Source organism: Nyctereutes procyonoides, unplaced genomic scaffold (genome assembly GCF_905146905.1).
Source record: "Nyctereutes procyonoides isolate TBG_1078 unplaced genomic scaffold, NYPRO_anot_genome, whole genome shotgun sequence".
Taxonomy (NCBI): domain Eukaryota; kingdom Metazoa; phylum Chordata; class Mammalia; order Carnivora; family Canidae; genus Nyctereutes; species Nyctereutes procyonoides.
Window position 1 is genome coordinate 4,014,631 of NW_026575022.1, and position 27,941 is coordinate 4,042,571.

The 27,941-nt window shown below is 33.8% G+C and overlaps 1 protein-coding gene across 1 annotated transcript in view; it reads left to right on the plus strand.

Annotated features, from left to right (window-relative positions):
- Positions 1-27,941, plus strand: part of LOC129520989 (ephrin type-A receptor 6-like) — a 727,437-nt gene that overhangs the window by 66,882 nt on the left and 632,614 nt on the right. The window contains 1 exon segment of the mRNA XM_055342191.1: positions 8,300-8,364. Coding sequence (XP_055198166.1) covers positions 8,300-8,364 — 65 coding nt within the window.

The window sequence follows — 27,941 nt, forward strand, 5'->3', positions numbered from 1 at the left end:
CCTGGAGTCCCAGGATTGAGTCCTGCATTGGGTTCCCTGCGTGGGGCCTGCTTCTCCCTCTGCCTGTGTCTCTGTCTCTCATAAATAAATAAATAAATAAATAAATAAATAAATAAATAAATAAATAAATAAATAAATAAATAAATAAACAAACAAATAAATAAATAAAGCAGCTTTAAAAAAATAGAAGAGGAAATGAAAATGGCCACATCTGATCTGCAGCCCCAGAGCTGAAAGGTGGTGGTCCCTTCCCTTTAGTAAACCCTCAGGGACCAGTGGCCATCACTTTTGTGTGTGCCAGACTCTCCAGAGTCTGCTGTGCTTGCCCCCAGGGATCCTCTCATGGGAAGGTGGAGGGTCATCACATTTCTGCCCTCTGCAGGACCCCCACCGGGGGCCATTTGGTCTATGGCCTCTGGAGCCACCGCTCCTGGGGGAAGGAGCAGAGTTGCCATTTTTCTGTCCTTTGCAGGCCCTTGCAGGGAGAGCTGCTGCAGGATCCTGCTGCCCTTTGAGGTTGATGGTGAACTACCTGAAAGCCCCTCCCGGGCTTGCTGACCATAACTGGTTTCCCCACTCCAGTGCTTGGGATCTCTGCAGGCTTGGGCACCCGGTTCTTTCTGTGACCCTGGGGATCCTGGGATTATACTGTCCCCCCTAGGATTCCGCCCGCTTTACCACCTGAGGATCTTTCCGGCAGGGACGTCTCTCACAGGAACACATTTCTTGAAGTTTCCGATTTTGCACTTTGGGTTTATACCATTTTCCCACAGCTGGCCTGTGGAGGCTCCCTCCCTCCTCCACCATTTATCTTTCAATATATCCCCTCGGATTCACTTCTCCACACCTCCTACCTTGCAAAAAGTGGTCGCTTTTCTATTTATCGAATTCCAGCAATTCTTTTCTTCCACCTTGCGTTGTATTCATAGGTGTTCAGAATGATTTGATAGTTCCCTAACCAAAGTCAAGGGAATGGATAAAACAGGTCTCCTACTCTTTTGCCATCTTGCCTCCCTCCCTCAACTCTTATTATAAAAGGTTTTTCAGTGTCTTCTAAATAGCAACTTGTCTTCTAAATAGCAAACTAGCTTGAGTTTGTTTTTGTTTGTTTTTTTCTCTAAGGTGATAATGAAGGAAATAATTTGTGGTTGTTATAGGTTATTTTTCCATCACAACTAAAAAAGAGTGATCTGTTTTCCAGAAGGGACAGAGGCAGAAAGGTTTGAACATGCTCTGAAACAAGTATCATTTTCTAGTGAAGTAGAAAGCTGAAGGGTACGAATTCAAAAGTTCCTGTCTTTTGTTCTCTAAATTTGAGAAAGCTGTTTAGTATCACTGTGTTCATGTTATTTTGTCTTTCAAATAGGATTTTCAAACTCTCATATGGGTAGAAAAATTAATCATGAACACCACCTATATTAAAAATAGGCAAGCAACCCCAGAATTAAGGAAGGCATGACAAAACAAAATGCTGTAAGTATACCTAATGAACAAATACTGATCTCAGTTTCTAGATAAAAGTAGTTTTGGTATTTTTACGAAGGAATGATTCTCTTTGGAAAATGTTGGCTTAAAATAATACCAGTACACATAGGGGCATATTGGGGGTAAACATAATAATCCTATGTTTATTTAAAGCAATCCGTGTTTGATATTTTTGGAATTAAATATTGATTCTGACTTTGTGTGTGGGTAGATGCCCATAGTATATAGATCTGGAAGTTGCAGCTGTGATTTTTGTCAATCAAAAATAAGCACCTATGTCAAAACTAGATCAATGTAGTAATGTGAATGTCAGTTTAAAGCAGGATCTAAACAGGATGACATTCAAATAGACTAGCGCTAAATATACCTATATATCTATATATATTTGCATGTTTATCTATAATTTGAAGTATTTTCTGACTATATTATATCTGATCACAATGTCAGTATTCCCTTTGTTTATTTACTAATTTGTTTGGAGCTATAGGGGGTGACAGGATGTGTTTCAGTCAGCAGAACATGACTGGCATTAACTGTCAAAAGCCTCTACTACTGTGTTGTTACTAAGTAACTAGGAACTTTACCTTTCTGGGATTTATTTGCAAAATAAAGACTCTAAATTGAATGATTATAAGAAGAAAAGCCTTGTTCTTTTTCACATGAAGTCTCTTGGAGAATATTGGTAAATCTTTGAACTCAATTCACATGCCACTAACTCGAATTTTTACAACAAAATTATCCTGAAAGAATAACTACCTTCTGAGTGCGATGATCAATTTCTTTTCCTTAATTTGTCAGAATGATATACAAATAAAATCATATCCTTTTTTTATTGTGCAGTTGGAGTAAAGATGATGTATTATATACTATAAACTTTAAAACAAATACCTCTTAAGCTTATTAAAAGGAATGTAGGCAAAGACTTGGTAAATTATTCAAGGGCAAGAAATTAACATTGAGTTTTTTAATCTTAGGTACTCATTAATCTCATTTAATCCAGTAATATCAACCTTGTCTTTATCATTTGATAGTCTTTTAGAACACAATGAAATTTTCTGATAATTTCCAAAAGGATGAGTAAAGGGAGTACTAAAAATTTAAGAGATATTTTCAAGGAGAAATACAATATGCTGGGAATTTATTTCTAAAAGTTAATAGGAAAATTGTATGTGGTTTAGCAAAAATACTTTATGTATTACATTGCTTATTAAACAAAATAAACATATTTTCAAAACTTTATTTTGATACCACCAACCTACTACTACTTCCATTTATTTTTGATTTATCCAATTTCCTTAGTATATGAATAAATATATTTTCATGTGTACTTCTTACATAAATAATAAGTATTAATCATTCTGTGTTTAAAAGCTTGCCATTAAATTAAAAAGGAAAAAGTATTGACTTTTTACTGAAGTTTATGTTGATGTAGTGACTTTTTCCTCTTTAAGTTTACAGTATTTTCGCACTCTGCCAGGGATTAGATAACTCTTGTTCAAAGCCAGCAGGAGGAGCTCTCACCTTGCTGGGTTCAATGCAATTAGTTTGCCTGAAAAACCTGAATTTGTGGGGGTTTTATATATGAAACAAATAGTAAAATTTAAACATTTATCACATATTATGGTATTAAAAATCCCAAATTCCTTAGTTTTATTTTGATACCAGTTTATCATTCACTTGTCAGGAATGCCAGTTTGAAATTTTACTGTTCTTAGGAAGTTTTAAAAGGTATGTTTACAGTTTAGAAAGGAAAATTAGGCAAGTTTATCAATCTTGTTTTTTGAGGATAATAAGCAATAAAAAATTCTAAGGATCTGCACTTTTATAGTTATATACCTAGTGTCCTTTTTTGTTTGTTTTGAAGTGAATATACTTCACAGTTTATAAATACTAAATATTGAGAACCAAGCAGCCTAACAGTGTTTCAGAAAAAATATTTGTATCAACCAATGAATTAATTTGCCAATCTATGAAAAACAAATCCCTGCTGGTAAAATTCAATTTTAGAGTTTTTAGAGATTTTTGAACACTCAGCTCCAATAAATCCCTTGAATTACGTGGCATGATTTGTTGTATGTAGTACTGGTAAATTTTCTGTAGAAAGGATTGATGAGAAAACTAGGATAAAAACTTATGAAGATTTTGGATCAGCAAAAGAAATAGTGTTGTTTCTCTGTATCTACAATAATGAGAACAAGGGAGGCAAACCAAGAAACAGACTATTAACTAGAGAGAACAAACTGGTGGTTACCAAAAGGGAGGTGGATGGGGGATGAGTTAAACAGGTGATGGGAATGGAGACGTGCCCTTGTGATGAGCACCAAGTATTGTGGAAGTGTTGAATCACTATATTATATATCTGAAACTAATATTATCGTGTATGTAAACTAACTGGAATTTAAAGAAAAAATTTAAAACAGGATAAGAAAAAAAACAGCTAAAATGTTTAAAGGTTTTAAATGTTTTACAAAGGGCATCCTAGCATCAGTGTCCTTGGTTGGAATCTAAATCTATTTCTGATCTCAAGGAAAACTACTTAACCTTTCTGAGGCTCAGTTTTCTCTTCTGTAAACTAGGTATTAAGAAAAAGAAACAACTTATAGGACAATGTGGAGATTACTTGAAGAATAAAATACGTAGAAAACTTTTCCTACAGTGACTGTGAATTAGTATAACTATTTTGCCAACCTGTAGGGAAATAATGATGTATTTCAAAAATGTAAATATGCTCAATGAGTAACATTGAGCTTTTGAGTACCCAAAGGTACATACTGGTATTAATACTTCTGAATTCTTTTCAATGGCATATACCAAAAATGCAAATGACTTTCCTTTGATAGTGAGATAAGCCAATAGCTTTGAATATTTATTATATTGATATCTTCAGCTTTTTATCTAATATGTGAACTTATTTTTGTCACACGGAATGAACCCAAATGCCATCAAGTGTTTTTGTATGATCTGTGTGCATGTATGAGAATGAATGTGTATATATGTGTGTGTGTGTGTTTGCACATAGGATATATATATATGGATAGATAGATATATATGGATAGATAGATATATATGGATATCTATCTATCCATATAGATATATATATCCATGTGATCCATGTGATGATTATATATGCCATCCTTATTGTACTTTCTTCCAGACTTGTTAGAAATGTATGTTAATAGGGAGTAAATGAAACTATATAGAAACTTTTAAAAAGCTCTAGCCGTTTATGTGTCCTTTTTTCTCTTTAGGTGATGTTAGCAGCCATTGAAAACCATTAGCTAAATCTATTAATTCATTAGGAGTAGAAAATGAGATAGTCTAATTCAGTCATTCCTTCTTCATTTATTACCTAAACTATTTTAATAAAAGAAATGTTCCTTCATAACTCTTTATTTGTATTTTGTATAGAAAAAGTAAAATAAATGTTTTATTGTTTCCAAATTATTTACCAGTTTTTAAAATAATGCTTTCCTAGTATTTTGCAAAGTTATCAGAGGTGTATTTTATCATTATAAATGAAGGGATTTGAACATAGTTGAAGTGTTTCACTTCCTTATATCATTAAGCTTGTGTATATGATCAGATTATCCATTTTTGGCCAGTGGGAGCCTATGGAAGTTGGTTCTCAAGTCTTTTTGACATGACCCTAGTAGACATTGGTATGTTCCTTTTAATTTTATAAAAAATAAAAATAAATGAACCTTGAATATGATCAAGCTACTAAATAGATTTACTAATTTAAAGAAAATAAAGGGAATGAGGAATATGTTCCATTATATCTGACAATTAGAAAAACCTAGAATGTGGAACAAAGTAACATAGTTTTTCCAGGAAATTTGATTTCAAGTAGTGAGAAAGATAACTGGCTAGTCATTAAGGAATATGTTAAAACAACAAAGAGATACCGTTGTACAACTCTTGAAATGCCTTAAAAATTTGGTATTTAGACAACACCAAATCCTGCTGAAGATGTGAAGCAACTGGAAAACAATATTCCAATAATGCTATTTTTGGAAAAAATTTGGACAGTTTCTTAAAAACTAGCATTTTCCCTATAACCCAGGAATCCCTATTTACCATGGAGAAGTGAAGGCATAGGGTCATATAAAAAAAATCTATGCTTGAAAGTTTTTACTGGCTTTATTTATAACATCCCGAACTGGAAATAGTTCACATTTCCATCAATGAGGGAATTACAGATAATAGAATACTTCTCGACAATAAAAAGCAACTGATGATTGATAAATGCAACAACATAGATGAATCTCAGATGTGTTATGCTATATGAAAGAACCAAGCTCAAAAGGCTTCATGCTATATAATTTCATTCCTTGGACATTTTGGGAAAGGCAAAAATCATAAGGACAGAAATTAGATTAGTGGTTGCTAGGGGATGGGCTGTAGAAGGAATTCAGCATGAAGGATCACAAGGGGAATTTTGAGGGTGATGGAAATATTCCATAGCTTGATTGTAGCAGTGGTTACCTGGTTGTGGGAGTTTGCCACAATTCATAGAAATACACATTCAAAAAGTGTGATTTTTTTTGGTAAATAAATCATATCTCAGTAGATCTGACTTTTTAAAAAGTTATGGGGGAAATTATGGATTAAAAAACAAAGAGTGATGTCAACTCACTGTAATGAATAGCACTTACTTGGAATTTGATTTTTCTGTTCAAATAAGTTGAAACAATAGGGATGTTAAACACTGATTGGATATTTGATGACATTAAGGAATTACTACTTATAGTAATACATTAAGATATTGTATTAAAATATCTATATTAAAAGAAGTCTTTATCTTAGATATATATACTGGAATTTTTATGGGTGATATTACTGAAATTTGCTTCAAAGAAACTTTGCAGTGAAATAGAGTGGGTTAAAGATGTACAGGTGAAGTAAGGTGGACTATAAGTTGGTTCATTTTACTGTTTTCTCTACATTCTAAAATATGAGAATTTTCCGCAGTAAAATTTAAAGAATTACAACTCAGATTTACAAATGTGTATTTATTAAATTGAGTTTAACAGTACTGAAAGAATATTCTACAGTGAGTAATTAGAGTTCATGTCAAATCACACATGATACATGGTTTCATACTTAAAAATTGACATAACCTGTGATTCAAATAAGAAAAACCACAGAATCCGTACAATAGACTCCAGTGTGTCTGGTGTCTCGTTACCCTCTGTGGAACGTTTTAAAACTACAAATGGTAAACTTCACTTTCTTAACTATGTGAAGATCTAAAACTCATGATGAAATACCAAAGCCTTGTTTTTTAGAGTATGATCCATGACATACGGCGTTTAGGGGACTTGGAGGTAGTAGTTAAAAATAAAATTAAAAATTAACATTTGAATCATGGGCCCTGCACATTTTACCTGCTGGAAACACCACAAAAATCCTCCCCATTTGATCTGATTTAGTTATGGCTCAGCTACTTTATTCTGAAAGTAAACCATTTGTTCCTTATCACATCGGCCTGAAGGATCCCTTTGTCCTAGGTCAGCTCACATTGCATCTTCTTTGTGAAATTTTCCCAGACCTCCCTACTAGCTTTAACATTAGTAACTTAATTGCTAGGCTATTATATAATCTTCCATTTAAAACTTCAACAGAATATTTTCTAACCATTTGTTTTTATGTCTGCCTTCTGACCAGATGATGAGTAAATTTTGGTCAGGGAAAAAGACACGTGGTTTTTTATTTTCACTTTGGCCTCCCTTAGCTGTCAGTCTACCCCCACATATAATAATAATATAATCTATGCTTTAAAGATAGTTTTATTAAAAATAAGTTTTCATACTTTGCAAATCATATATAAGGCTGTTTAATAACATTAAAAGAAGCTACAGAAGCCTGCGTTAATACAGGTTTTCTATACTGTAGTATAAAAAGACTATGTATGAGTGTGGTGGGGAAAGCAAAGGTGATGATTTCAATTGTTGGCTCACAAACTGGTCCCCTACTCACGCAGGCCAAGAGAGACTGCAGAAAGAGGCAGACTACTCCAAATTGGTAGGTGGGAGGGCTCATATGCAAGGGAACTTACTTGTCTTGGGCAGCTGCAAGATTTCCATATTCACCCACCAGAATCTTCAAGTTTGCACAGAAGCCTTAACTGGGTTGAGTCATGTGTACTATCCAGGTGGTCTCAACAACGTGTTACCCTTTCAAGGCTCTGTCCTTGGAACAGCTCCCACTGTGGGCAGAGTTTACATTCTGAGCATGGGGGAAGGGAGTGAGGAGCCTCCTGTTGCCTGGGTCCAGTTCAAGGGTCAACTGGCAATCATCTCAATTACTTCTATCAACATTCATCAGTTTTAAAAGCCAGCTATTAAAAATGACTGTTAAGGGGCACCTGAGTGGCTCAGTTAAGTGCCTTTGGCTCAGGTCACGATCTCAGGGTCCTGGAATTGAGCCCTGCGTTGGGTTTGCTGCTCAGCAGGGAGTCTCCTTCTTCCTCTTCCTCTACCCCTCCCCTCTGCTTGTATGTGTGCATGCTCTCTCTCTCAAATAAATAAAACCTTTAAAAAAATGACTGTTAATTCTGTTTCTCAATTATCTATTTCATTTAGTATTGTTAAACACAAATTATATATTTTGAAAATAAGCTGTAAGTACATCACATATTTAATATTATTTAATAATATTATATTAATATCTGGTATACACAGTTGTAAAGTAAGTAATTCAACATATTAAAGCTAATGCAATGGATAATAGTAAAGGTAGTTGACATTAATGATTTAAATAACATTTTTGCATCATTTGAGAAATTCATGTAATTTTTTTTTTTTAATTTCAGTTGTGTTGCTTGATACAACAACTGTACTGGGAGAGCTAGGATGGAAAACATATCCATTAAATGGGGTAAGTTTAATTATGTTTTTAAAATTTTCATCCTTGCTAGGTTTTTAGGATCTGTTATGAAAACGGAACAATGCATTTGGGCTCTAGTTAGTATGAATTTTAACAATTACCAAAATTCCATAGAAAAGGTTAAAGTACAATTAGAACTTGTAATCAATGAGAATGATCTATAAAAATCTTTGCTTTCTTTTAAATTAGTCATTCTTTCATACAGTGTTCTATATACAAAGTCCCCCCCCCCCCCACCGGCCCGGTCTTATTCTAGACTGGAAAAGGACAGGAGAAAGTCAGCACAAGACTAAAGAGCTCCAGGAGAAATCCCAAGGTGGAGGGCAAAATGACATTCAAGGGGTGCAGAAGGAGTTGGCTTTAGTTGTTAAGTGGAACCAGGGTTCCCCACTCATCCATCCCACATAGCGCAGATGCCACCCTGACGGCCTGAGGTCCTCTATAGAAGCTGAGCACAGGGTTCAGCCACCCCTGCCCGTGGCTCCCAGGTCCTGCTCCAGCTGAGTTCTGGAACCAGAAGGGCTCGAATGTCAGCAGGCTCCATGGCTGACCTCACGGGAGGGCAGCTGCTGCACCAGGCCCCTTCTAATATATGTTCTTTAATATAGTGACATATTACACTGTCTCTTGTATGTTTTCTCATAGAATTTCTGTGTGTAAGTTCAAGACAGTTTTTTTGTAATATAGGTTCATTAAATTTGGTAACCTTAGTGAGTATTTGTCCATAAACAAACTCTAGATTATCAGAAGTGGATTTTACAGATATTAATGATTTGTTTTTATTAGAAAATATGAGTATACTAAAGTAGTATGTGTTTTTTGAACTTGACAAAAAGAAACATTTTGATTAGGTTTTTGTTAGCCGAGAGTATTTGCTTTTGAAAGGCATGTGTAATTTAAGGGTCCATAATTTACAAACACTGATTTTTCAAGTCCTGATATGTTAGCTGTGGTTTTAATTGGTTTTTAATATGGTTTAATGTATTTTGCATCATTCTGACATTGCAATATATTTCTACTTCTTTTTTTAATTTCAAGTTAAAATAAAAGGGTGGTTAATGAAGTTTACTTAAGTTTTGTCTTATTAAGTGAAATTTTCAGTAATGGAGCTAGTCAACCGTTACTCAAGTATACTTGGGTTAGCTTTTCTTCCTTTTTTAAGAAATTATATTTTTCTCAGTCATCAGATTCTTGCATTGCCTTTTCTATTACATCTGCAAATTTAAATCTAAATGAAGTTGACCAAAAACTATTTTATTTTTTAGAATCATTCAAATATTATTGCTTGAATTTGACCTTTTAAATCAATAGTTACTCATTTAACATGTGTTTTCATCTGTAAATTTCTATAAAGAGTTACATCTTCCTGTCTTTTTTCAACAGGCTATTTGTTTCTTTAGATTTGTTTGTTTTATAGACTGATTTTATTTTTTCTGAAATTCTCATTTTATTCTCATAGAGCTCTCATCAAACCATTTCTGAAAATACTTCTTTGAACTGAGATTATACTTGTACATTCATCATCTTATTTTCATTAAACATTAATATTTATTATTTATTGACTGTATTAAGCATGCCAAATTTATTAATTACTTTCAAGAAGAGAATGAAACTTTTTTTTAAATTCCCTTCCAAGATGTATACATGTTTCCTTTCTCAGTATACAAAGTAATTTATAAGAACTTATAAATTTATAACTTGAAACTTTATAAGCACTACTTTTCCAGTGTTTGAAAAAAAATGACAAGAACATATTGGTGATTGTATTATCACTGGCCTTCTGTAATCATGGCCAAAGAATCATGTGAGGAACAGAAGGAATTACATCCCTTCCCCAGTGATTGTATTTGTCTTGATCAAACTGAATTTCAAAGCAAACTGGTAAGGAGGAGACACAAGGACTTACAGACTTTGAAATAACCTTACTGTTCTATTTCCCAGTTGGAGAAACCTTGTCTTAAAGAGAGTAAGGAACAAAAAATACCAAGTTATAGGCTGCTAAATAGTGAGTGATGGGATTTAATTCAAACAAAATTATTTCTAGTAAAGCCTGCATCTTTATCTCATCAGTGATAGCAGAGAGGGGCGTTGGAAACTCCATGAAAGGCCAATTACTTTTGTTTACATTTGCATAATTGATTCAGATTTCTTTTCTCCCTTTGATAAACATAGTACTTGATTGAGATGGATGTATTGGACACCAGCCATGGATTTGCAGGAGGAAAGAGAGAAACGAGAGGAAGGAGAATATGGGAGGGAAAGAGTATGATAGAATAGGTGGAAAAGGAAGAGATGGTTAATACTTGTCAAGCATTTACCATATGCTAAGCTTTGTTCAAAGCAGTTTACTTGCATGAGTCCTAGAAATCAATAATAATTTTACTCCATTGAAAGATATAGAAATTGAGACTCAGGTACATTAAGTAACCTTTACAAAGTCACGGAGCTAGGAATTAGTGCAGCAAAAATTCAAAGCCATGCAGAAACTAATCTTCTACACAAATGTGTGTTGTTGTTGTTGTTTTTTCCCTGTAAAATTCTACCATGGAAATATAGAGGCCAGTGACCAATATGTATAAAATACAGAGGGAAAAGTCACATGAGGATTCAGACATTAATACGTAAATTGAATACTCAGTTACCTTGGAATGTCAATGTAGGAATGAGCTATATTACTTTTAGATTATCCTCCAGTAATAGTGCATACATAGCAAGTGAAAGCAGTAGAAATACTTGAAAATGAGAGCTGATGGACATAGTTTGTAATAGATACAGATTGAAGCTACATGGATTAGATGAAACAAAGTTGAATCCAGGGAAACAATAAAATGGATAGATGACCTATGTAAGTTCTAAAGAAAGTGTGTAACTTCAATTTCTCTTTTAGTGAAGCAGGTATATTACTGAGGAAAATGAGTTTATTTAATGCTCTTTATAGGTTAAAACAAATAAGGAAATAATCAGTGAGGATGAAAAACTTTGAAAAAGACTACTGAAAATGGTGAGAATGAAAATCATCTCGACATCAGTATTAAATTATTTAAAATCTATAGAAACTTAATTTATAACATTTCTAAAAATAATATGTATTCAGCACTTTCAAAGAGTACAGAAATTCTGAGAATGATTTTCCCCATTTACAAAAGATGAAGCAGAGACCGTATTTAAGTAATATGTCCAAATTTACATAGTTACTTAATGAAAAAACTGGTTCTACCTATATCTGAGAAATGCTGCAATGTTCATGAAATCCTTCACATATGCAAAGATAAGACAAGGCTATGACTGTTTTGATTTCTTCCACTTAAGCCTTATGCTTTAGAAATATTTTCTGTTATACAAACTATACTGTTGTTGATCACAAATATCTCAGAAATTATTCAACACTTTCAATGTACATAATGTTCCTAATAATCAAGTGAAATGGAATTTTAATGTCTATATTATATCTGTACTAAACATTTATATTCCTACTACTATTATAAATAACAGTATTTTGATATCTTAGAAATAGTTTTTGGGGGGTGCCCGACTGGTACATTCAGTTGTGTCCAACTCTTGATTTCGACTCAAGTTTTGATCTCAAGGTTGTGAGATCAAGCCCTGCATCCGACTCCTCAGTCAGCATCGAATCTGCTCAAGAGTCTCCCTTCTTTTCTCTTCCGCATACCCACACCGTTTCTCTCTTTCTCTCTTAAATAACTAAATCTTTAAACAATTTATGTTTCAGTTTACAATATTTAAACTACCATTTATTTCTGTATATTAAAATTGTACTTATATCCATTTGAAATTGTATGACTTTTTCCAGGTTGTCAGGTTTATTGAGCCATGCTAATATGAATGGCCATTTTAAGTAAAATGGGCTTTTCTTGAGAGACTCTACTTCAGTTGTTTTTACAAATATGCCATGGGTAGAAAAGACCACCAGATGATAAATGTGGCGACTTTATGGGGCACCTGGGTGGCTTGGTGGTTGAGTGTCTGCCTTCGGCTCAGGTTGTGATCCCAGGGTCATGGGATCAAGTCCCACATTGGGCTCCCTGCAGGGAGCCTGCTTATCCCTCTGCCTGTGTCTCTACCTCTCTCTGTGTGTCTCTCATGAATAAATAAATATAATCTTTAAAAAATTGGCACTTTATGATATCAAGTATACTTTGTATTTCTCTGAATGAAGGATTTTTTAGGAATAGCTTTTTAATTGATAATTTTTATAAATACTTGAATTAAGATATTTTTGAAATTATATACTGTATAAAATATCTGATTCAATAAATGACTTCATAGATTTTTTTTTACAGCTAAAATAACCAGACCACCAGTAGTATCATGCTAATATAGTTACAGGAGTAGACATTTAAATGTCTGTGAACAAAACCATTACTGGTTATTTGAGTAGGAGGTAAATACCTCTGGTTAATGAATGTAGAAAATATATGAGTGAGTAGTCTTAAACAAATGACTTCTTAAGTTTGTAAGAATGAAAAAAAAATATGTATATATTTACTGAAATGTTTGCTTATCAAACCACTTGTACTTTAAAATGTGTAGTGTCTAGAATTCAATCTAAAAGACTTCAATTTTATATTCTTAGTGCCAGGTACCCTGTTAGAGTATTTACATAGCTCCAGAAGCCTCATAGTATAGAGATCATTCTGCACAATCATAAGGCCAGGGAGAGTCTTCAGGTAGTTTTGAGTAATGATTTGTGAAAGAATAACGTGAAGCGGGATTAATTCTGGTCGGGGAAAATTGATAGTAGGATGTGACATTAGCTCTTTCCAATCAACTGTGAAGGAATCCCATATGAACTGGACAAGAGGGTAGAAAGCTTCTGTAAGGCAAAGAGAATAACTTGAGGAAAGGCACAGAATTCTTAAATGTGCACATTAAGTTTTGGGAATATTGAGAATAATTTGCATGGTTGGAGATAAGACTGATTATGGGCTAATCATACTGTAGAAGACTTAAAATTTCAGTGTCTTATTTGACTTAGATAATGTATAACTCATTCCCAGTAAATAGAAGTTAAAAGTAAAAACTATCTGGATTCAGTTAAACAAACAAAAATTATTAACACTTTGTTTTGTTTTAGATAATAATGTAGACCCTTGGAAATGAAAGGCACCTTAGAAAATTGTTAAGAAAGGATGTTCAAAATATAGGTAATATTCAGAATATAGGTAATATAACATTGATATATTGAAAATGGAGTGAAATTGAATAATTGCATTTGTGTATGTAATGAAGCTTGGTGTTAGAAAAGAATGAGTACATAAAAATTTTGGTAACCAGTGGTTGTAATTCATAAGACTGTGCTCTCACAGTCTAATGTCAAGAATTTTATGTCTGCATAATTTAAAACTCTTAAGAGCTTTATCCTATAAGTGTCCCTTCTATCCTTGATCTGTCAATGTACTATACTAACATAATAAAATTGTGATGATATAGCAGAGTAGCTAATAGTGCCATGAAATCAATGAAAGAATGCTGCATGAATAAAAATTTTCACATAACACTATAGAAGTTATTAGTGGATAATGTTTTTATAAATATGGAGTATAGGCATATGCCCTAGATTTTTCATTTGCCATAAATAACTAATAACTGGTTAATACTGAATCTTACTCCTTTGCAAAGCTTAAAGACCTATTTAATTTTGGAAATTTCCTGGGAAGGAGATAGTCCTTAAGAAGTCAGGACAGTTTAATGCTAATGAGAAAAGAAACATGAAAGATACCGCTCATGCAGTAACTTTGTACAAAAGAAGAGATTTAAATGAATTTGTTCTCATAGTCTGAAAAGGTGTTAAAGGAGAATCATATCAATTCTCTTGAAACATTTACTCATGCTTACTCCTTTCCTTTGATATTTTTTATTTATTCCAATTTGGTTTTAGCCAATATCTAACATCGTAGATTAAAGAAAATAATACAGTAAGAAGATCTGTAGTTAAATGCGATGTTCAGAATCCTTACTATTCATTACAGAGTCCCATTCAATGCCACATAGCAGTGGGGTATGTCACAGTGGAGCACCCTAGCTCAATATTAATTCTGACTAATAAAAAGTAACTGCTACCTACCAGAAAAATGAAAGACTTCACAAAATAAAAAAGGAATTTCACGATTAAAGACTTACATTGTTTTCTTTGAGCTTTATTACTTCTATTTGATACTACTTAAAATTTAATAGCCATGTGGCTTTTTAGTTTTGATACTGTAACTGAAAAGATAAATGATTTGGGTAGCCACATACTGATGATTAACTTAGACTTGAATAAAACCTAATAGTTAAAAGATAACATTTTATAATAACTCCATAATTCCATAAGGTATTATTTGATTTATACTTAATATTACAAATACTTCATGTTGTTGCAAAGAACTTGATTTTTAAGCACTCCCATCAACTCACCTGAAAGATTTTCATTATTTTTTTTATTCCTTATAGTATTTTTAGCAAGAAAATGAAAAGTTTGCATGTCCCAGATTTTTTGTTCCCCACTCTCCTCTTTTGGCTACTTATATACATAGTAGATCAGATCTTTGTTACGAAGCTATAGAGGACATAGATACAGGCACTCCAGTACTCAAAATAAAATTTCTTTTCCAACAGTGAAGTACATTTTAGCAGAAAGAATTAAGAGAAAACTGAATGCCAGTATGAAAAAAAAAAGTGCTATTGGCTATCAAGCTGCATTTTATATTAATTACAACAATTAGAGATTAGAAAACTTTGTTTTTCAGATGGCAAATATTGATTTCAAATATAACATATGTGTTTTTTGCATGCTGTGACTTAGATGATCTTCCGGGTTTGAATAATGCAAAATGATGCAAGTTGTTTAACATAGTAAATTGGTATTTGGAAATTTAGCCCATAGCAGTTAGGAGAATAGTGAGATGGGTCATGTCTAAATAAAACTATAAGTGAACATGGTAACTCAGTTGCTAATGATTTTTATAATGAAATAATGTTTTAATAATAGAGTCTTATATTACAATTAAACTGTGTGCAAAGGTGCTGTGTTCCATTTAACAGAACTGATCATTTCCTAATATCATTGTTCCAAAGTTGAAAAATCAAAGGTAGAATGTATTAATGACAGAGAATGGAATACCTGCTAATAATTAATTACTACTTTTGTTTATAATCTCTATATTTCATATAGTAGGAACCAATTTATCATAGCACCAGACTTCAGTATTGCATTTTGATTCATTTTTTAATACATTGAAATTATACACTTAAATGTATGTATTTGAATTCTGAAAATTTTCTGTTAAAATTTCTGTTAAAAATGGATTGTCTTAGTTACTGCCTTCAAAATTGGTATCTAACTAGTTTTTCTTCTGAGAAACTTCTCAACATATGTAGAACTTTCCAAATATCCATCATATTAATTACAGTCATATTGTTTCACTTTTGAAAGAAAATGCTCTTCAGTTTTGGAAGTTTTTATTGTCATATCCTCAAATTCAGAGATTTTTTTTTTCTTTTTTTCTTTTTCTTTTTTTTTTTTTTTTTTTAGAGAGAGAGCACGTGTGAGTGGTGTGGAGGGACAGAGGGAGCAGGAGAGAATGCTAGAATGCTAAGCATGCTCCACACCCAGTGTGGAGCTGACATGGGACTTGATCTCATGACCCTGAGATTGTGACCTGAGCCAAAACCAAGAGTCAGACACTTAACTGACTGAGGCACACAGGCATCCTGAGAGATTCTTTTCTGTTATGCCCAGCCTGCTAATGAGCCCATCAGAAGCATTCCTTATTTTTATTACGTTGTTCTTGATCTCTTCTATTTCTTTTTGGTTCATTTTAGCGTTTCAATTTCCCAACTCCATTACCCATCTGTTCTTGCAGGTTGTCTTCTTTATTCAAGCCCTTAGCTTATTAACACTTACTTTTAAAAATTCCTGGTCTGATAATTCTGACATTCCTGCTGTATCTGACTCTGGTTCTAATGCTTCTTCAGTCTCCTCAACCAGTATTTTTATTTTTATCTTTAGGACAGCTGGTAATTTGTTATCGAAAGGTAGACGTGATGTCTGGGTAAAAGAAACTGAAATCAGTAGGCCTTTGTAGTGTAGTAGTAAGGTGTAGGGGATAGGGGAAGTATTTTCTAATCCTATAATTGGGCTTCTTTCTTTTGTTGAGTCTGTGCCCCTGGACTCTGAACTTCATCAGTGTCTTCTTGCTTTTCTCCACCATTAGGTGGGATAGGATTGCCACAGGGAACTGGGGTTAGATATTTTCCTTTTCCTACATGGAAGGCTGGAGCCTGCTGGAGCTTAGTATTTTTCTTCCATTAACTAGGTTAGGCTAGTTTCCCCCGAGGGTGGGCCTTGTTAAGAAGAACTGAATGCTCTGGCTATTTGAAGTGGTTTCTTACATTTTCAACTGTCATAGACATTATATAATTGGCTGAAACATTTCCTTATACAGTTTTGCATATTATAATTTTACTCAGTTTTCCCTGCCTTCTGTTTTTATGCAATGAACAATCTGAATTTTTCATTCTTCATGATCAGGAGTGGTTGGCTTTATCTCCAAATTCATTTAATCTAAAAACAAATTAAGCTTTTATGCCTTTGTTTATCTGACATTATTGCTATTATTCTTTACAAATCAATAAAGGAAGACTTCAGAGCTTTCCTGTGCTGTGCAGGTTGAGTAGTAGACCATGACACTCCTGGGAGCTCTTAGAAATTTAGTTGCATGATCTTGGCTTCACAGGAGACCCAAGGTAAATTTCTGCCTCAGAACATTCAAATTATTAATGTCACGAGTCTGCAATAAGAACTGTGCTTAAGCATTTTATATACTTTTTAATTTGGTCCTGATAATATCTATGTGAAGTAAATATCATTAGTACCATTTTATACATGAGAAAAACTAGAGAGAAATCATATAATCTGCCTATGTTTGTGGGGATATTGACTGAAGGACCTGGTATTAGCCAAGGTCATCTCGGTCCCAAAGCAAGAATTATTACCCATTCAGTGTGCCTATAACCATAGATTGGTTTTCAACATTGCGATTGACACCCTGGAAGGTTTAAAATAACCTATGAGGTTGTTCAAGTGCAGTCTTCATCTTGTTGCAGTGTTGTTAGAATGACACAGATATTGTATAAAAGGAGACATAGTTATTGAAAAGTACTGACAAAAAGATTAATTCCTCTTTGAAGACCAAAGGATATCCCAAAGCAAAGGATGGTTAATTATTAAGTATCGTCCTTTAGTTAGTAGATTGTTTTGATATTTTTTCTCTTGGAAAAGAACTAAGGAAATTTTCCTTTAGTGTATTTATTTTGGGTTTATTCCTTCGTGTCTCATATCTTTACACATGCCTGTTATTGACTGTAAGCTAACTAGGTGTAAAATACTGGGTAATCTAATCCAAAAATAAACAACCTCACATAAATGAGTTTATTTATAAATAGAGTAATTAGAGAAATAAATAAGGGAAGTGTTAAGAGTTTGTCATTCTCACATCATGTTCTAAGTAAATTGACCCAGAAACCTACTGAGGGTTATACATGTAGTTAGTGCTAAGATGTCCTATTCCCTCAACCATATCTTATTGGGACAAAATCAAGACATCCAAGTCATTGGCTAACCAGCTACCTGTCACTTCGTATGTGTAATTTCTATAAATGACTCTTTAGATCCCTTCTTAGGAATTTAGGAATTTCCTTACAGGAAGATAGCAATCTGAAACTTCTTCCATAAGGACACACAGAAAAATACACTGAAAAGGATTAGAGCAGAGGGGCTATAATAAATCAAAGTCACATATGAGTAGAAGTTCTCAGAGAGCAGAAGATAGCAGCCATTAAGGGAGAGTTAAAGGGGTAGAAGAGAACATAGCAGACACCGAGGAAAAGCCATGAGAAAAAGAGTGGGGTAGTTAGCATTTCTGGAGCTGACCAGGTTTCTGCTAAATCTCCAGAACCAGTTTTGAGATATTCTTAAAATGAATTCCCTTACTTGAGCCATTGAATTGTAAGGGCAGATTGTAGACCTGATGGTGATGATGGTGGTGGTGGTGGTTGACGGCAGCAGCAGTGGCAAAAAAAAAAAAAAGAAGAAGAAGAAGAAGAAAGAAGAAGAAGAAGAAGAAGAAGAAGAAGAAGAAGAAGAAGAAGAAGAAGGAAGAAGAAGAAGAAGAAGAAGAAGAAGAAGAAGAAGAAAAGAAGAAAGAAGAAGAAGAAGAAGAAGAAGAAGAAGAAGAAGAAGAAGAAGAAGAAGGAAGAAGAAGAAGAAGAAGAAGAAGAAGAAGAAGAAGAAGAAGAAGAAGAAGAAAGAAGAAGAAGAAGAAGAAGAAGAAGAAGAAGAAGAAGAAGAAGAAGAAGAAGAAGAAGGTGGTAGTGGAACACTGGCACTGTAATAACATGGGCCCAGAAACATAAAATTCATGGAAGGAAGAATTTCTTTGAAGAGAGCACAGCGGCATGAATCATCCAGAGCTACAGGTCTCCTGTTTTATTAACACATGCATGGATGAATGACCTCCCTTGCACACAGGCAACGTGAGGAAACAGGTGACTGAATACGCACACCTGATTACAGTGCATAAATTTTAAAATATTTAATATCTGAGTAACTATAATTTCTTTCTTTTTCTTCCAAGTTTTGACTTAAATTCCAGTTAGTTAATATACAGTGTAGTGTTAGTTTCAGGTGTAGAATTTAGCTTACAACGCCCAGTGCTCATCACAGGTGCCCTCCTTAACACCCATCACCTGTTTACGGATTTTTTTAAAATTTTTATTTATTTATGATAGTCACACACACACACACACAGAGAGAGAGAGAGAGAGAGAGAGAGAGGGGGGCAGAGACATAGGCAGAGAGAGAAGCAGGCTCCATGCACCGGGAGCCCGACGTGGGATTCAATCCCGGGTCTCCAGGATCGCGCCCTGGGCCAAAGGCAGGCGCCAAACCGCTGCGCCACCCAGGGATCCCCCCCATCACCTGTTTAAGCCATCATCTTGCCCACCTCCTCTCCAGCAACCCTCAGTTTGTTCTCTGTAGTTGACAGTCTGTTTCTTGGTTTGCCTCTCCTACCCTCCATGTTCTTTTGTTTCTTGAATTCCACATATGAGTGAAATCATACAGTATTTGTCTCTCTCTTATTTCGCTTAGCATAATACTCTCCAGTTCCATCCACATCCTAGCAAGGGGCAGTATTTCATCTTTGTTACAGCTGAGTAATATTCCATTATTTGTCTGTCTGTCTATCCATCCATCCATCCATCCATCCATCCATCATCTATCTCACATCTTCCTTTATCCAGTTATTAGCCAGACATTTGGACTCTTTCCACATTTTAGCTATTGCTGATAATGCTGAGCAGTTGTGATTTGTGGCACTTTTCTCTGTCCTGCCTCAGAATATTCCTTCCTGTATAGCATCCTCTGCAAAATAAATAAATAAATGGATTGCTTCCTCATTTTTCACCAGTTGAAAGAACATGTATTAGATAATGAAGAAATTAATTCTATGATAAGGAAGAAAAGTAAAAGAAAAGCAGGTAGCAAGGATTTAGGAAATCAAATGTGAAGTATTTTTTGATCTATGAATACCTAATTAGTTTCATATTCTCTGGGCAGCTGAAAAATAAGTGTATTTGCAATTCATTTGTTCAGTATATCTGCCTTTTTTTTTTCTGTGTGCTCTTGATGGTGTCTTCTCCTAAGTAGAACTCTGAAAGGGATGGGTCTTTTTAAGCCAATTACCCTTGATTTACATAATATAGTCTTTCCTTTATTATCTTTGCTTTTTACATTGTTACTTCTAAAGCTTTAACTCTAGTCTCCTACTTCCAAAAGAAGTTTACAGTTGTTCTTTTAATGTGAATTCCCATATTGTATAATCTAAATTCAGTTTCTGGTTTTATCAAAAATTTCTAATAATTTTAACCAGAATCATTCAGGATATTTATAAACCATTTCATTTATAAACAAAAAGTCTACATATAAATCCAAATCAGGCACAAAATACATGCTAAATTCTCTTATGAACTCTGAGGGATTTTTAGTAAAATACTTAACTAGATGAAATATAATAATAGGCCAGATATTCTTATAAATGTAATTGTTTGTATTTTAAGTGATTGACATTCTTAATACAGCCAGTCACCAAATCCTTAAAACTCTTTCAAATCATCATCATTACTGCATCAGTTTGGCTCCTTATCATTTCTCTCCAAACCACCATGGATGTGTTTTAAATTATCCCTTTGCTTTAGGTTTTTCTCTAGCCCCTTCCACCAACCATTCCAACCCATCCTTCATCCTGTGGCCAGAACCAATCTGAAGACTGAATAGGTAATCGTGTGTCTATTTAATTCTTGCTCCCCTTACTTATCATTTACCCCATGGCCTGCAGCTGCTTCTCCATTTTCACCTTCTGATATTTTCTGCCCCTCAACCAGCTTTTTCTAAAGTCACCGTTGTAGTTTCTTCTATGTAATTTACTCTCTGTTTCTGGATATAAGATCATGCTGTTGATTTTATCAGGAAAGTTCTCTGGCCAATCCTTATTTTCTCTAGCTTTTTCCTGTTGGTCATTGAAAGGAAAAAGGATTTTTCATCTTTTCTGGGGAGACTTATACTGCGGAAAGTTGAATTAGGAAATTCCTTTTTTTTTTGTTTGCAATATCTAGAACTCAGTGCATATCACAGCATTTATTTCACAATATTTAGGTATCTGTTTCCTACCAGATTGTGAACTCTCTTATTCAGCATTGGATTGAATGCAGGTAGAAAAGTTTATACATTTACTCCCATTTTTGTATTTTAGACAGTCCAATCCATTTTCTCATTATCAACTTTTTTTAACTAAAATTAAAGTTGAAAGGTGGGTGGGAAAGATACTTACCTATGAAATAAAAGCAATAAAAGAGCTTATAAGCTATTTAAGCAACTCCAATCAAGACATAATACACTTTCAAAGAATTAATGACTGGTTTAGAACAGTTGATGATCTGAATCACATCTGGGAAGTATTAACCCCAGATGATTATAAATCCTGCACTTTGTTATTAAAGATGAGAATAAAAAATAGAACATATGGATTTTTAATGGTTGATAGATAGACTGCAAATTTTAGAAAATTTATGTTAACCAGTCAAGCTTTAAAAAGCATAGGTCAGCATTAAATGTTAAATAGGTTTCTGTAATCTGTATTCCATGCAATTAGTATTTTGAACTAATGTACCATAGTAAGCAAAATAGGTGCTTAAAATGATTTGGCTTTGTTTTATTTTAGCAAAGCAAAATCTGTTGTGCTCATAAATGTAGTACTTAGTCTTTATCTCCCCCATAATTAGGTAGCAATGTATACCAAAATATTTCAGTGTAATTTAAAAAGTCTTTCAAATAAAAACATGAAATTAGGATTTAAAAATATATGCACACACACATTTTTTCCTTTGAATGTTTGTGAATTCTATAGACCACATTTGGAGATGTAAAATTAATCTTTATTGTTAATTTAGATTGCCCAATTTAATAATTTTATTCATTTAATCCAATTATATGCCTTCCTTAAATTCAATGCTTTCTGATGCACATTAGAAGGGATTAATTCATGGTTGCTGTTGAGAATTGCTCTAAGAAATCCTCACATTTGAGGTCCCTGAAAGGCTCAGTTGGTTAAGCATCTGCCTTCAGCTCAGGTCATGGGGTCCTGAGATCAAACCCCACGTTGGGCTCCCTGCTCAGTAGGCAATCTGCTTCTCCCTTTGCCTCTCCTCCCCCATCCTTTTTTTATCTTATTATTATTATATATTATTATTATATTAATTGCTTGGATGACCAGCCTTGGTTTGCCTGGAATGTCTTGGTTTATTTTGTTGTCCTAGACTCATTAATTGTACTGTATTCATTTTTAAAAGTGTTCTTGTTTGGATTATAAATTGTATGCCTAATGTTAGGTAATGTCAACTATATTACAAATAAACCCCAAATGTATAATTTAAACATGAAAAATGTTATTCTCAGTGTTGTAGTAGTCTGAGTATTTCCAATTGTCAGGAGTTCCTCCTTTTCTCCATGGAGAGGATAGTCTTCCTTCTTAAAAATTCAGAAGTGGCACATAGTATGTCTCCTCATATTTCAATGGCTGCAACCCATTCACATTATTATAGCCAACTGGGGAAGCAGAAAATGTAAGTTGGCCTGGGAAGAAAAGAAAATGGACTTTAGTTGGATGGAGTAAACTACTGGTTGTAATGTAATACCTATTCTTTTTTCTCTCCCATTAACAGAATCTTTATTTTTGAGCCATCAGTCTGTCCAACTAAAAAACCCCAATGTTTCTAGTGTATTTTGCAGCCAGTTGTGAACCAAAACATTATGTTCCAGCCAATGAGATGTAAGTGGTGGTGTTTTGTGATATTTCTAGGAAGACTGCTTAAAATGAGTTCTGTCAATTTGAGGTCAAACCTTTTTGATTGATGTATCCCCCTTTTTCTATCTAGAATGCAAATATGATATCTAGAGCTTTATAGCCATCTTGAACTTCAGGGTGAACTTGAGGATGAGATCACATTCCAGGATGATGGGGTTGCATATTATATAACCATTAAAATCATATTCATGTTGTAGACATAAATAATATTGGAATATTGTCTTATATAATACTAAGGGAAATAAGGAACAAAAATTTTCTAATCTTATAACTGTGCTAGAACAAAAAAACATGAAAGGAAATAAAAGCACTAGTTAAGGTTTTTCTCTAGGTCATGAGAATATGAGTGACTTGGTTTTTGTTCATATTTCCTTTTTTTTCCAAAATTCTCTACATAGTTATACATTTTTTATTTTTTAAAATAATAAAATAAAATAATAATTATTTATAATATTTTTATAATATAATAAAAATAATTATTTTTTAAAAAAATAAAACATTATTAAATATATATTTATGTTTTAATGTACATTTTATTAATTTGTAATTTAAAACTATTTAGTGTGACTTGATATTTTCCCAACAATCATAAATGTTAGCAGGAAATGACTTTGTTACCCCTGGAATCCAGAGTTAATATGGAAAATTAATATATATGTAGAAAAATATCTTAAAAATTTACTGTATGCTTCCTGAGATTAGAAAGAGGAAGAATAAGCAGAGTCTGGCTTAATTAGATATTTAAGAGATGTTACCTATAATTAATGTAAAAAATAAGGAACACTCTTGATACAAATGATAGAAATTATGATTCAAAAAATTGTGATTTAGGGAGAAAAGAATTGCCAGTGTTTATTCAACTGAGTCATTAATTTGTCTTTTTATCTGTCTGTCCATTCATTTAGCAGCTATTTATTATAAGCTATGTTCTTGTCTGTAAGACTAAAATAATAAGCAAAGATGCTGTCTTTGTCCTTAAAACCAATGGTGGGAGATAGACATTAATCAAATAATCACAAAACATGGTAAGTGTAATTTAAAATCTGATAAGTATAAATGTTATGAAGGAGAGATGCCACTGGAGCTTATAATAAGAGATCTAGATGATCAGGAAAATCAGAAAAGGGCTTTCCTAAGTGACAGTGGAGGGGAGACCGTAAGTATGCTGGCAGGGGAAAGAAGGAGAGAAAGCACTTCTCAGGAGATGGGAACAGAATTTGCAAGTCACATGAGATCTTTGTGAGTAGACATCAGAGATAGAGATACAGAGAGAGAGAGGGAAGGAAGGAAACAGGTTAAGTAAAAAGGCTGAAGCAAAAGGTAAGTCAAGTAAGAGAAGGTGAAAGAGGCTATGAGCACTATTTACAAATAAGGCCTTGAAGGCCACGGCAAGGCATGTTATCATTATTCTAATCTCAATGTAGATTTATTGGTGGGTAGTAAGCAGACTTATGTTTTGAAAAGATCACTCTTGTTGAATGTAGGCCAAGTAGTTAGAGAGTTTCAACCCAGGGACACGGACTTAGCAGGCTAGTTTTAGGATAGTAATACTGTACATATGGCTGAGAAGCTGTCATGATCTAATGCCACGAAATATCATCCCATGTCTGCTGGCTATGATTTGTCTGTCTAGATATAGAAAAAGTTTATATCATTCCAATAATGGTTTCTCCCTTACATAATATTATGAAATTATGGTTTCCAATAGCTTTTAGGATTTGATATCTCTGAGCATCAATCAGTTATAATCCTTTTCCAAAGTTTAGGAATAAAATTTTGAATGGTGAAAAACAAAAAAATAAACCTTCACAAACATTGTCTACCTTGTTACTAGTTAATCCTCAGGATCTAACATTAGTTTCTAGTACAGAGTGACAGAAAATATTAAAGAGAAAACCTAAATAAACTGATTTATTATGTTATAATACGGAGTATATATTAGTATTATTACAGAAAATCAAACTTAATATATTTTCACTTGCAAAGCAGTTAATATTTGATTAGCATTGGGCTTATTTTATTCTGAGGTATTATCTGTCCTAGTGTTTAAGGCCTTATTAGACTGTTTTCATTATTTTAGTGAAAAATATAAAAAGCAGATTAAACTTTCCTTAGATGAAAACTAAAAATATTGCACTTAAAAGTGTGCTGTTCATAATTCCCTATTTCATTAAAGATCCATTTGTAAAAGAAATGGGGATAAAAATCAATGAATATAATACTGGATACAAGGTCAATATACAAAAACCAATTTTATTTCTGTATACTATCTACAAAAAATAAATATTTTTGAAGTATCATATTAATAACATCAAAAAATGAAAATACTTAGAAATAAATCTAAGAAAATATATGCAAGAACCCTTTGTATTAGAAACCACAAATCGTCCCCAGAGAAAATAAAAACTTACAGAAATGGAAAGTATAGATGTTCATGGATTGAAAGAATCAGTATTATATATTAGTGAATTCTCTCAAAATACCCTATAGGTTCAATGAATTCAATCCAGATAAGTACTTCATGTAGTTTTGTTTTTCCCTTTTAAAAAATGAGGTGAAACAGACACAAAATTAACCACCTTAGAGTGAATTATTCAGTGCAACCACCACAACAATATCATGCAACCATCACTTCTCTCTAGTTCCAAAACATTTTCCTCACCCCAAAAGGAAGCCCCATATCAATTTAGAAGTTCCTCCCTCTTCTTCCTTTCCTCCAGCACCTGCCAGTAAGCAATCTGCTTTTGGCCTCTATGGATTTACCTGTTTTGGATACTCATATAAATGGTATCATACCCTATGTGACCCTTTGTGTCTAGCTTCTTTAACAATGATTCTGAGTTTCCTCATGAGCTTCCTATATGTAGCACGTGCCAGTACTTCATTCCTTGTTATGGCAGAATAATATTTCATTGTACGTGTATACTACAGTTGTTTATTCATTCACCCACTGACGGGCATTTAGGCAGTTTCTACCTTTTAGTTGTCGTTGATAGTTCTCCTGTGCATATGCATATATGTGAGCATCTGTTTTCAAGTCTGTGGGGTATGTACTTAGCAATGCAGTTGTTAGGTCACATGGTAATCTTATGTCTAACTTCTGGTGGAACTGCCGAACTGTTTCCCACAGTGACTGAATGATTTTGCATTCCCATCTGTCATGTTACAAGGGTTCTAGTTCCTCCACGTCCTCACCAACACTTATTATTTTGCCATTTAGTGTTCCTTTTTGTGTAAATATGGTAATTGATAAGCCAATTCTAAATCTTTTTAGAAAATCAAAGATTCGCCAAGGAAATCTGGGTGATAAAAGGAAACATTGAGACGTTTGTAGCACAAAACATCAACACTGATGATAATGTATAGTAATTAATACAATATTATATTAGTGCAAGTACAGACAAATTGGACTAATAGTACAGACTGGAAAATTTATAAATAGATTCACCATGCATTAGGATACCTGATTAATAATCAGGTTACATTGCACTAACATGAGTAAAATATTTTTTCAGTAAATGGTTCTGGGGTTAATGGAATATCTGTATGGGAAAAAAATATATCTTCACCCTTTACCCTGTATACCGAAATGGGTTGGAGCTCTAGATGTGAAAGATAAAATTTAAGCTTTCAAAAGAAAATCTTGATGAGCTTTAGTAGCTAGATATTTCCTAAACATGACATCAGATTTGATGAACAAACAAAAATGTAAACTGAATATATTAAGAGCTTTCATTATAGAAAGAAACCATTAAAAATGGGAAGGAGTTGGGATGCCTGGGTGGCTCAGTCGATTAAGCATCCAACACTTGATTTCAGCTCCGGTCATGATCTCAGGATTGTGAGATCGAGCTTTGTGTTGAGCTCTGTAATCAGCAGGGAGTCTGCTTGGGATTCTCTCTCTCCCTCTGTCTCCAGATCCACCCCCTGCATACACTCTCTCTCTTTTTTTCTCTCTCAAGTAAGTCTTTTTTAAAAATGGGAAAAAGGCAACAACATTTTCTTTTAAACACTTAGGCTGAGGTCAGTTTTTGTTTGTGTGGCTACAGCCAGTAACCTCATATATATGGTAAATCACAGAAGGGGGAGAGTTCATATCCACACACTCCTCTGTCTCAGAGCATTGGCCTAAATGTGGCATATCCCTTCTTCTAGTGCATCCACGGTCCTCAGCTACTGGGAGTCAGGTTTGTGGGGAAGCTCATGGAATGATTGCTGAGCATTATGGCTCTGTAGCATCCTCTAATTCTCAGAATTTACTTGTAATTTGAGGACTCATGAGGGTTTTTTTTAGGGTTTTTAAAATCCTCTTCAAGAAATTCACTATTGTCTTCTCAGGTATTCTATTTTCTTGTCATAGGGCTAATACTAGAACCTTTCGATCTATTTTCTGTATTTCTTAGCAGATCTTTCATGATTCTAAATTCTTCTCTCTCCTTTTAGGTAAATCAGGATAAGGTTTTAGTAATATATTTAAATGTCTATTCCAATATATTAATCATTTTCCCAGTCTGTTTCATACCCATTAAGAGATGTGTGAGTCTGTGCATATTTACAATTGTTTCTTTTTTAATCCTCTCCTTTTATGTCATTTCACTCTGTTTTTTCTACCCCCATATTTTTTTTATTCTTATAATGAAAGTTATTCCATCCTTTATATCATTGGCATTTAAATATATTTATAGTTCTTTTTAGACTATGCTGTGAATCTGTTTTCATCCATGTTTATTACTTTGTGTCATTGTGGTTTTATTGGCTCATCCCTAGCATTTTATTTCTTCAGTTTGGTTCCATTTTTTGTTGCCAAACTAGGCCTGCATATTGCTCAGAAACCATGTTTATTTGTTTTTAGTTTCATTTCCTGTGTTGAAATGGGCACCGAAATAGTATAAAAAGTCAGGCTTCCGGCAATAAGCCTGGCCTCTGTCTTCATCTTAATGTGAATAATGTTCAGTTCTTGGCCCTACCTGAAGAGTTAAAACCACCAGCCACCAGCACTTGTTTCACACCAAGGTCTCAGCAGCCTCTTGGCATCAGGTCTCCTTCTTGCTTTGCACCGTTCACTTTTTCTTCCAAGGAGTTACTACCTTGTTTTTACCTGGGCTATGTAATTTTGGTTGTCTAGTTTTATATTTTATTTATGAT